At 39.4% G+C, this 12,039-nt stretch overlaps 1 protein-coding gene across 2 annotated transcripts in view; it reads left to right on the top strand.

The window, feature by feature from the left end:
• Window positions 1-12,039, top strand: part of GALNT18 (polypeptide N-acetylgalactosaminyltransferase 18) — a 208,817-nt gene that overhangs the window by 93,448 nt on the left and 103,330 nt on the right. For both annotated transcript variants that reach the window (XM_042882083.1, XM_042882084.1), the window contains one exon: window positions 10,961-11,153. In XM_042882083.1, coding sequence (XP_042738017.1) covers window positions 10,961-11,153 — 193 coding nt within the window. The remainder of the gene's footprint in view (window positions 1-10,960; window positions 11,154-12,039) is intronic.

Below are 12,039 nucleotides of genomic sequence, written 5' to 3'. Positions count from 1 at the left end.
GAGCTGAGAATGGAAGAGCAAACTTCTGTTTTCTATTTATGTAGTTGGACTCCTGGACACTATATTTAAAGTAAGTTAGGGGAAAAGGAAAAAAAAAAACAAAACTGAAGTTGGGAATGCATTCCCAGTTGCTTTCCATACAGTCTATGGATACAAAAATTCAAGTTAACATTAAAAACAGCTATGTGTAAGCTAAGGGAAAAAATCTGCTTTTTGTTAAGGCAGATTATGATGTCATTGATAACTGCTTCTATTACTACTGTTAAACTTTCAGTGGGTATGTTTCTATTTGCTTGTTTCCAGTGTACCAACTTCATTTTTAAATGAGTTATTATTTTATGATTTTATTTATTAGTCTTCAAGTGATTTTTCCTTAGTTTGTCTAAGCTCCATCATTGTTATAAACACAAATTTTGGGCAAAAAAACATTTTTACCTTTTGTCTCATTAGGGAAGAAGGGCCTTGCAGTCTGGCTGCCCCATGTCTGTAGGAATCAGAGGAAGCTTTTAAATCTCTACAAATAATAATGCTGTTTGCAGGATTCTGGCCTTGATTGTGCTCAGGTTTTACATGCTCAGTGATTAATTTGATATCCCAGCATGTATTTTGATTAATCATTGCTTAAGGAATAAAGCTCAGATCATTGTAAAGCTTCAAATACAAACTCTTGTTTGTAAGAGAAGAATTATATAGATTAAGATACCTGTGCACTTTTCCTGATTCAGATTCATTATTTTCTTGGAATTTATTTGTAGCTTGGTTGTAAGATGTTGTGAAAGATTCTAGCCCGTATCCTATGAGTGCTGTAGCTTTAAACTGGGCCACGTTGGTCCGTTGCTGGTTTTGTTCAACAAAATTTGTTTTTGCAAAGAACTTAGACAAGAAGGTTTCTATATAATCCAAAACCATGTACAGGCAGAAGTTGGCTTTCTAGCTATGTGAAGCCAATGCAGTCTTCGTATAGTCATGCTTTTTAGTTAACTTTCAGTGTTGTTGATTTTGAATTTTATATCTCCTTATTTTTATTTTTGTTCTACAAATAGTTTGAAATCAGTAACCTACTTCTGACATTCTGGAATGTGCTACAATACAAGGAGGGTTGCAGACAGCATGAGCACCTTGAATGGATGGATTTTATTAGTCCTCCATTAGGGACTGAAAACCAAAAGCAAAACAGAGGGTCTTTTGTTCTCAGTAGTGCAAAAGGGAATCTCTTATAAATTTAAGTTCTTTTTCGGGAAGTTCTTTTAGCTATTGTGAGCATATGGATGTTTATTACCTTTTTAGTTACATGCTAAAAATCAGCTCATATGAGGTGGAAGGCTGTGATTGAAAATTCAATCTCACTGCTATATGTGCTGTCATTCAACATTTATTTTTAAAATCTTCTAAGCTTCGTCTTGGTTGTTCTATTCATAGTATTATTGTGGCTTCTTTACACGTTCTCAGGAAAGAATCTCCAGGTTTTTGTTGTTTTATTTCCTGTCTGTTCAGTGTTGACGCTAACTACAGTGTGCTGGAATATGCAAAGATTAGATCTTGAGCTGAATCCTCACAGGATGGTTCTGCATTTTGTCTGTTTACTCGTTTGGTTTGGTTTAAATTAGGGCTGCAATACTCATACTCCATATGGACAGGCTCTCTGGCAGACTTGAGGACTGTTAGACTTCTTGAGGAACCCTGACAGCTTCAGTGTAGCTTACTGAGATGTAAGCAGCAGTAGCAGAATTTAACCTACTTGGATATTTCGTTTTTTTCCTTAGATGCCCTTCCATTAAGGTTATTTCATTGGGAACAAAGCTAGATTCTGACAAAAAGACTTAACTTGAATATTCAAAACACTAAAACTCACTTTTCTGCGCAAAAGGGTATGAATGTTGACACCTTGTCAGTAGCACTGTGTTTTTTTTAAGGTAAGAGTTGACACAAAATAACCTTTCTGAGGGGAAGCTTTGTTATTGCAACTTTTTATCTTCTAAGTATGCTACTCTCCATGCATCTCCTTGCTTCTGCAGTTGCCTGTCAGGGTTTCCTTGTGCTGCAAGTACAAGGAAGTTTTTGTTTCAGAGATATATTAATCTGGTAAAGGATTTATAGCAGTGACCCACGTGGGATCAACTTTCCAAGTCAGAAGTTGTCAGAGTGAGACCTTGTTCTGTGTATCTTTCTCTGTGCAAAAGTCTTGATAGTTTTAAAATCTTTATGGAAGTTCCATGACTCAGCACAAGTCTGGGATCTGCCGGAGTTGGCTGTGGCCAGAGGGTATAGATTGGCTAATAGATGAAGGGCAAATGAAGAGGAAAGAATGAAGGATCTTTCCTTCCACAGAAAGCTGAAATGCCACTGCTTGCAGGAAACTGAATATTTTCCGAGTGCTGAGAGCCAGTGTCTGAGGCCATTAGGCTGCTGCGCTTAAAATACTGGAACAGCTCCCAAAGTAGCAGCAGAGACAATCTAATACACAGAATTGCTGTTGCTGCTTCATGATTGTTTCAAGGATGTGAAGGCTGCTGAAACAGTGTAAGAAATTCAGTTCCTTCAGTTTCATCAAAACTGCACTTCTGTTTCTTAAAAGCATTTGGGATTTTATTCCTTCCCAAAAGTCTAACTGCTGAACATTCTGCCTAAATCCTGACATAATCTCTAACTTTTCTTTTGTGAGCAACCTATTATGCCTGAGCATGTGTAGCTTTGCTCAATTATTGATGCCTTCTGTAGGCCTTTAGCTGACATGGGTATTTTTGAATGGGACATTTTTGCTGATTTGCTGTCTATCCCTTCTTCTTACTGGCACTTATTCAATTCATATAAAAGTATATGGGGTACGTTTTGGAAAACATTTCAGATACCATGGAAAGTATTTTCACAGTGGCAAAGCTTTGATGTGAAACTGCCACGTCAGTGAAAAGCCCTGCTGGCAAATAAGGAATAGAATCAAAACTAGTCTCACAGGCTGGTAGGAATAAAAAGCATGTTTGATTCTTTGTAATGATTGTGGCAGCCCTTTTCTGGTTTGAACAGGTTTACAATTCAGAGAAGGTATTGTTATAACCTTTCATAGGAAATTAAGTTGAAATCTGAATGCTGTTAGAAACAAATAATATTTCTTAATAAACTTTAGAATTTATTATTGGGATCATAGAAAGGTTGAGAATGACCTGCAAGATCATGTAGTCTAACCTTCCTCCCATTACCATTACTACCACAAGCCTCTAAGCCATATCTCGTAGCTCCTCATCCAGGAGCCTCTTGAACACTGCCGGGGACGGCGACTCCACCACCTCCCTGGGCAGCCATTCCAATGCCTGACCACTCTGAGAGAAAAAGTTCTTCCTTATATCTAATCCAAACCTCCTCTGGTTCAACTTGGGGCCATTTCTTCAGGTCTTGTTTTTTGCCTGGGAGAAGAAGCCAAACCCCTCCTCATCACAACCTTCCTTCAGGAAGCTGTAGAGTGCAGTGAGTTCTCCTCTGGGCCTCCTCTTCTCCAGACTGAACAATCCCAGCTCCCTCAGGCAGTCCTCATAAGACTTGTGCTCCAGACCCCTCTTTGCCCTTCTCTGGACACACTCCAGGGCCTCACTGTCTTTTTTGTAGTGAGGGGCCCAAAACTGAACACAGTACTCGAGGTGTGGCCTCACCAGAGCTGAGTACAGGTGGATGATCACCTCCCTGCTCCTGCTGGCTACACCATTTCTAATGCAGGCCAAGATGCCATTGGCCCTCTTGGCCACCTGGGCACACTGTTGGCTCATGTTCAGCTGAGCATCAACCAACACTCCCAGGTTCTTTTCCTCTTCACAGTCATCCAGCCACTCATCCCCAAACCTATAGCGCTGCATGGGGTTGTTGTGGCCAAAGTGCAGGACTCAGCACTTGGCCTTGTAGAACCTCAGCCCAGCAATCTGGCTTATTTAGATCCCTCTGAAGAGCCTCCCTACCCTCAGGCAGATTGACACTATCTCCTAGCTTGGCATCATCTGCAAACTTACTGATGGTACACTCAATCCCTTCATCTAAGTCATCAATAAAGATATTAAGGTGGGCCCCAGTACCGACCTCTGGTGGGACACCACTCATAACGGGTCGCCAGCTGGACTTAGCTCCATTAGCCACCACATGCTGGGCACTAGCCAGTTTCTTACCCAAAGAAGGGTATACCTGTTCAGGCCACCGGCAGTCAGTTTCCCCAGAATATTGTGAGACAGAGGCTTTGCTGAAGTCTAGATAGACTGCATCAACAGCCTTTCCCTCATCTACCAGACTGTTCACTCAGTCATAGAAGAAGATGAGGTTGGTCAAGCACGGCGTGCCTTTCATGAACCCATGCTGGCTGGGCCTGATCCCCTGGATGCCACACATGCTGTGTGATCACACCCAAGATGATTTGCTCCATAACTTTCCCTGCTACCGAGGTCAGGCTGACTGGCCTGTAGTTCCCTGGATCCGCCTTACGGCCCTTCTTGTAGATGGGAGTCGCATCAGCAGGCCTCCAATCCTCTGGGACCTCTCCAGATAACCAGGAGTGCTGGTAGATGGCTGAGAGCATTAGATAGAGGCAATTCATTTGGTTGTTGCTATAGTGTGTGGCATTTCACTAGACTTACCAGTTGTCTTTAGGGATAGATGTTTCTCTTGCCATTTTCTGTTGCCTGTTTTGATCTAGGTTCTTCAAAGCTTTGTGATGGTAGAAATTGATAGTAATACATAAGAATATTTTTATATAATGAAAATTCACAGAGAGAAGAAATGAAAAATATATCATCACAGAGGGACAATGTGGCACTGATCATAAAGTGGAGAAAACCGAAGCAATGTACAACTTAGGAAGAGAAATAAGAGAAAAAGTAAAATAAGTTTATTACTGGCTAGAATTGATGGTCCAAATTATGTAACACAGAGGAGGATAAAGCGCATGCAATGTACAGACTTAGGATGTAATGAACTCTTATTGTTCAGGGCTGACTTTATGACTTGTCCTGTAAACCAAGTAGTTGATAATTGCAAATGCATTTTGGATGGTTGATGTATTTTAAAGGTTAAAGTCTTCCACAGATAGATAATACAAACAGCCATAGTAACAATTAGTGACAATCACAGGTTTAGATGCTATGTTGCTTTCAAAATTATTCCTTGTAGATGTTTTTCTATTAATTGTGCCTTACTTACCACTTAAGATTATCAATATCCTTTGCCTATTTAATATTCTCCATTCTAGGTGTTAATGTGATTACATAGCAAATTGTTAAGTGATAAGTTACGGCCATCAGAAATTTGAAGCAGTCACTGTAGTTCTGATCATCTTAGATCTTGATAAGGAAGCATGAATGGACAGAATCAGCATTCTCAGGGCAGATATATGGGAATTGTGTTGATGCAACATAACGTTAGACTGGTAACAAAACTAAAGGGTCTTTCAAGGAAAGTAGCTGATGGATCTTTGCATAACTGATGTATCAGTGCTGTTAGAGATGTTGTTTATGACTCTGAGTGTAATGTATGCATTTGTTAGTTGTAGTAGTCATATGTAATTAAATAATTTCAGTATACAAATAGTTGTTAAATAATTATACTTTGCCAAGGTACTTAAAAGGTACTACTGCTGGATGCAGTAATTTTCATTTTTTTCCTTTGACAAGAATGCTGCTGCAAGTTCAGTGGTTTTCCTGGACCACTCCAGAAATAATTGTTTTTTCACAGTGGACAGAATGAATCCTGTGCCCTTATTGGTTGTTATCAAATGATGACACAAATATACTTTGTAAATTCAGGAATGCCTATTCTGAATTCCGTGCTGTCTTATCAGATTGTTTTGTCATAATGTACTGAGTACTGACTATATTAGTTGCCTTAAGAAAAGTGACACAGTCAAATGTGAGTTGAGAGAAAATAACAAACGTGGATGATAAAGAAGTAATGGAGAAAGGAATATACTAGCATACTATAGCAACTGAGACCAGTAAATTAAATTCGTGACTTTTGAGTGAATAAGGTCTGTCTTGCTGCTAACACATTGCTTGTCTGCAGTTTCCTGATAACAATAAGGGATAGACATTTTGCTTTCTGTTTGTTTGTTGTGTGGTTGTACACCCTATGAAGAAAGCATTATTTTATTGCCAGTTAACGTGAATGTGTAGTTACTGACTTGGATATTGGAGAACGAAGACCACAACAAGTTAAAATACTTGGAGGAAAATACTTCTTCTTTTCCCCTTTTCCCAGATTTTTTTATCTCTTAAGACTCCTCTGCAGCTCCCTTGTTACAGCTGGTTATGCTCAATCCCTTCAACAGATAGCACAGGAGGTCAGGTTCAGTGCATGCTCTTTGTTTTTCATTCTCTTCTTTTACTCCACCTTCTTACCTACGTGTTTGCTGAGCTCTGGTGTGAGCTTATTCATGGTGTGCAGATTCTGTGGGGATGTATCTGCTCCACCATGGAGCAATTTCTAATTCTCTGACCTTGGTCATCTCTCAGTACTTATTTTTTTTTGTTGTTCTCTTGTACCCTTGTTCTCTTTTCCTCGTTGCTTTCTGTCCTTTCTCAGATACGTTTTTTCAAAGGTGCTGTCAGCATCACTGATGGGCTTATCTTTGGCCAGCGGTGGATCTGCTGCAGAGCCAAGAGTGTCTGGCACAGGGCAGTCCTGGATCTCTTCCTACTCCTGCAGCCCCTGCCACCCAAACCTTGTTGTTCATACCCAGCACAGTAGAGAAAGCTGTTAAAACTTTGAAGTGTGGGTGTGTGTTTCATTATACACGTGCAAGGTAATGCAAGTTTATTCAAGCTTCAGTTACTGGTAAAAATAGCTTTTGTTACTAAGAGAGGATTGGTTTCATGTCATATACACCCTGGATTTCATCAGTATCTTCTGATTTCCTGCTTCTGACAACCCAGGTGTACAGCCAACTGACCTCTGAGCAAATTATTAAGTAAATCAATTTAGTGGCCAAGTGTCAGCCTGCTAAGAGTTATATCAGCTTTCTACGTGTGTATAGAACTTTTTGCATGATGTAGAAAGTCATGGTAGTGAAGACCCCATGTTAACACGTACAGAAACGTGCTGTGGATGATAAGCTTTCTTCCCACAGGAGAAATGGGACTGATCTTTCCTTCTTAGTAATAGCTGAGCAGATAAATGTGCCTACCTTAGTATTGCTTCAGGCAGTACTACTTCCTGGCTCACCTTTGAGCCTTAGTTTCCCATGATTGTTCTGCAATTGTAGAAGCAAGTGCTAAGAACTGCTTGGGAGACTGCAGGTCAAGCTCTGTTTTCAGAGAATAAGATGTAAAATACACTAGTGGAGTAGTGGAAAGGCAGCTAATGGTCTTATAGTAATTGTTTTTATGTCAAGTGAAACACTGAACAAATGCGCTTCCCCAAGAGTTTTCAGTCAAAGAAAAGAAAGGCTTTGTCATCAGAAATGAATGCTTAATTCCATTGTTTGAAGTTTTAATTTCAAGTTTTGGCAAGCGTTTATATTTGGACCTTGTAAACAGCATCCATGGATTTCAATTGCTTGAAAATCTTAGTCTTACAGATGCAACCTAGATTTTACTGACTACTTTATCAATCAGAAAGCAACAAGAGTTTCATATGTCACTTGAGGTAATGCTCTTGGCCACAGAATTTGTAGATAAAATGTAATAGATTCCTGTGTGAACGTAATTCTTTGAATACAGTGATTCCCAAGATGGCCATTAATGCATGGAAAATTGTCCTCATACGCAATTACAAATGCATGGGTGTGCATAGTTCTTACAGCAAGTCTTACTTTTTATTCAGACCTTTTTGGAGGCACTTTTATGTGGTTGTTAACTGGCAGATCCTATATCAGCCAGTCATCTGCCACTGATATGAACATAAAAGTTAAAGCCTTCAGAAAAACATGCTTAATTTGGAGAAATCCAGATTAATGCCACTTTTCCTGTCAGTGCTGTAAGCAATGGAAGAAGAGGAAAGGGTGTTGACCTCAGAATGGGCAGCTTGGCAGGGGAGTGACTGTTCCTGTCACTTCCTCAGCTTGAAAAACTCTTCGCACAATTCTGTCAGTACACTTTTCTACCTTGAATGTGTTAATTCTGTGTGGACATTAGAAAAAATGGACGCTTTTGTACCTTAATTTTTAACAGATGTGAAATAGTTACCATGGAATTTGTGGGAGTATTAATTTACTAGCCTTTCATAAGTAGAAGGCAGGGTCTCAGGCTGATGAATGTAGAAAGTCTGGGGAAAAGAGAAGACTGCATGTGAAACTTCAAGTTTCTGAACTTGCTGAGTGAGTATTGCATGTTTGTGGCTTAGTCATACAGAACCTGTATTCTCTGGATGTGTCCAATTTTATTCTTTTTCTTTATGTCTATCTTGTTTCATAGAATCATATCATAGAGTGGCTTATGTTGGTTGGGACCTTACAGGTCATCTAGTTTGAGCCCCTCAATGTCATGGGCAGAGTTGCCAGCCACTAGATCAGGTTGCACAGGATCTCATCCAACCTGGTCTTAAATTGTCTCCAGGACTGCAGCATCCACAGCCTCTCTGGGCAATTTTTTACAGCACTTCATCATCCTCTGAGTTAAAACTGTCTTCCAAAGATCTAACATAAATCTCCCCTCTTTTAGTTTAAAGCCATTCCCCCTTATCCTATTGCTATCAGACCATGGAAAAAGTCGGTCTACCTCCTGCTTACAAGCTCCCTTCAAGTACTGAAAGACTGCAGTGAGGTCTCCTTGGAGCCTTCTCTTCTCCAAGCTAAACAAGCCCAAATCCCTCAACCATTCTTCACAGGAAGTGATCCAGCCTTCTGATCATCTTTCTGGCCCTCTTCTGGACTTGCTCCAACAGCTCTGCATCCTTCCTGTAGTGGGGGACCCAGGCTTGGACACAATACTCTAAATAAGGCCTTGCAAGGGTGGAATAGAGGGGGAGAATCACCTCCCTCTTCCTGCTGCCATCCCTCTGTTGATGCAGCCCAGAATACTGTTGACCTTCTGAGCTGCAAGAGCGCGCTGCTGGCTCAGTCAAGCTTCTCATCCATCAGGACCCCCTCAAGTTCTTCTCCATATGACTGCTCTCAATGAATTCTTCTCCCAGTCTGTACTCACATCTGGGATCATCCCAACCATTGCACTTGGCCCTCTTAAACCTCATTAGATTCTCGCATGCCCACTTTATCAAATTCCTTTTCTAATCAGTGTTATTTTGCTGTACAAGTGTCAGCATCCCAAAAACTCAGGTTGCTCAACCCACTTACCTTTTAGAAAAGCTCATTATGTAGAATTTGTATTTAATAGTGTTTGTGTGACTTTAAATGTGATCCTATCTTAAATCCCATTTGCTGTGAAGGCTGTGTTCCAGTAGGAAAATTGGGTATGTGGTTGACCTGAGTTAAATGCTTGAATAGCACATCTTCTTGACTAGCATATGTGTATATGCTCTTACAAAGTACTAAACAACATTGATTTCTACTGGCTGCACCTAATCAAAGTATCTTTTATAATGTGAAGATAGTTTGTAAGATTACTTATGTAAATTCAAGCTTTTTTTTGTTGAGGTCACTTAGTAGTCAACGTATAGAGAAAGATAACTGCAGCTTTCCCCACTGCTATGATTTTTGGACTGGTATTTAAAATCATTCTGCCTTTCTTAAGTTAGGATCTTCCAAAAGTGATCTGAATTTACTGAGTTTTTTTAAATGTACTTTGCAGACTTGTAAAAATCTCTACTCTGTGACATTTACCTATTTGGCAGCAAGGCTTGTCTCATTTGACTGAGGATTTAGCATGTCTTTGAAGAAGTGCAGGGATTCCAGGATTCGGGCTGTAAAGCAGTACTTCTTTGTGGAAATAAACAGTAGAAAGGTTGGAATCTAATGCAAGTGTCATTGGTTTCCTGTCAGTATTGTCAGAGGATAATAACAAACATTGTGAGAAATCAAACAACTTAAGCTCAATTTATGCTTTTGTGTTTTGGTTTCATTTTAGTAAGGGATCAAAGAATGTGGTTTTGGCACACTTGGAAAGTCGCTATAATAGTGGTATGTACTGTTACTACACAAACTGTTTTCTTTATGTGTTGCTGTGTAGCTAGCTTAAGCCAGCTGTCAGGTCTGTAGGTGACTGTGGGTGTGCAGGATGATGCTGTCCTGGCACTCAACAGTGAATGTTTTGCCTGTTGGAATATCGATAATTACTTGAATATTTACTTTTTTTTTTCTGAAGTTCAGTACTAATGAGTTGTCATTTGTGAATGCAGCTCTTGTGAAATGAGTCTTTATTTAGTTGGAGACTGTTCATAATTAGGACTTTCAGAAAATATCTGTGATGACAAATCAAAGCCAAGTAAGACATTTGATATTCCTTTAACAGTGTACTGTATATAATACAGTGTTTGCAGAGACAAGTGGTTCTCTAGGCTGGATTACATGGTCACCTGAATGAAGGCTGAGGGACTAGATGGATAGATGAGATGATGGTGCTACCAGTCACTCTGAACAGACCTCTTGTGCAATTATATACTATCGTCTATCCTGTACAGACTGTCTTTCTATGTCCTTCAAAATTTCATCCTTTTCCTAGCACGGTAATTCTGTTTGAAATTAAATTGTTCATCTTTGCATATAAATGAATGAATATATATATATTCTTATTTTCTGATGAGAATATTTTTGAAATTTCATTCAGAGTTATCAGTTCTGGCTTTCAGTTTTGTTGCAACGAGAAAATTGGTTTTAACAGAAGTATTTGTTGAATTTTTATCTTTTAAGCCTCAGGTACTAATAGTTATACTGACTCAAAGAAGCACGTGAGGACATGTTTTGTGAAGACTTACAGACTGAAGTAAACTGGAAGCATTTGCTGTTTTGCCTGGTGTTTGCCCTAGTTATGCTTTTTAAACGAATGTGCCCTAGAACCTCTTGGAATGTAAGTCTAAAATTGTTTTTTTGTTTTGTCTGTTACAGAAGCTCCACCAAAACCTGAAGAAAATCCTGCTGAGGCATTCACTGACTCATCTCTCTTTGCTCACTGGGGCCAGGATCTCAGTCCTGAAAACAGACGTATTGCACTTAAACAGTTCCAGTATTACGGCTACAATGCGTACCTGAGTGATCGCCTGCCACTGGACAGGCGCCTGCCTGACCTTAGACCTAATGGGTAAGTGTCAGAGATAACCCGAGCATTGTAGGTCCTTGAATTCCACTCTGTTAGCCCAGCACTGTCTCATAAAAGAACAGACAGCAGATGAGACTGGTGAGCTCCGGTGGTGCAGTATGCATTTTAGACAAATTGTATCAGCTGGAAGACCGTGGAACTTCCAGCTTTCACTCAAAGCCACTTCTTCTACTGGGAAGTACTCATGTAAGGCAGTGTGAATGCATCCACTGTTATTTCAGAATGTTTAGGTAAGATGAGATGGATGGGACCATGTGAATGGACAGCCTTTTCTCTAATGCTTTTGAGTCCTGCTCTGGTAGGGTCGTTCATAGAGACAGTTAACACTACTGTTTTTCAGCCATGGTGGTACATCTTTTCCTTTCAACAGACATATAGCAGCTCTGGGGAAGTGGGTTGAATGAAAACTGTCATTTTGCAACTCAAAAAAAAAAAAAAAAAAAAAAAAAAAAAAGCAGAACAAACACAATCAAACCTTAATAAATGGGGTGGACAGTTAATGAATTGAACCAGTAATCAAGACATGCTTTTTAGCAAGTTGTCAATCCCAAATGCAAGTCAAATGTGATCTCATTAACTTCTAAGCAAATGTTTTAATAAGCAGTATATTTTACCATAAATCAAGTGATGCTAATGAAAAGAAAGATAGGAACACCATTCGAGGCAACAGTTCAGCAATTTTAAATACATCTATACTATATATGATGGTATATCACATTTAAAAAATATATGTGTAGATATTTGCTGAAATAGCAATCTTTAGGAAATGAAAGTCCATGCAATAATATTTATATTTTTTTATTCAGGAAATTTCTTATTGTCTGTAAGGGCAGTCTCTTTTTATTTTTTTTAATTGTAAGCTAGTTTG

This window comes from Lagopus leucura, unplaced genomic scaffold, assembly GCF_019238085.1.
Source record: "Lagopus leucura isolate 7727_CA_CO unplaced genomic scaffold, USGS_WTPT01 Super-Scaffold_100033, whole genome shotgun sequence".
NCBI classification, from domain to species: Eukaryota; Metazoa; Chordata; class Aves; order Galliformes; family Phasianidae; genus Lagopus; species Lagopus leucura.
Note: the sequence above shows the minus strand (reverse complement) of the source record. Positions and strands in the feature narration are given on the sequence as shown.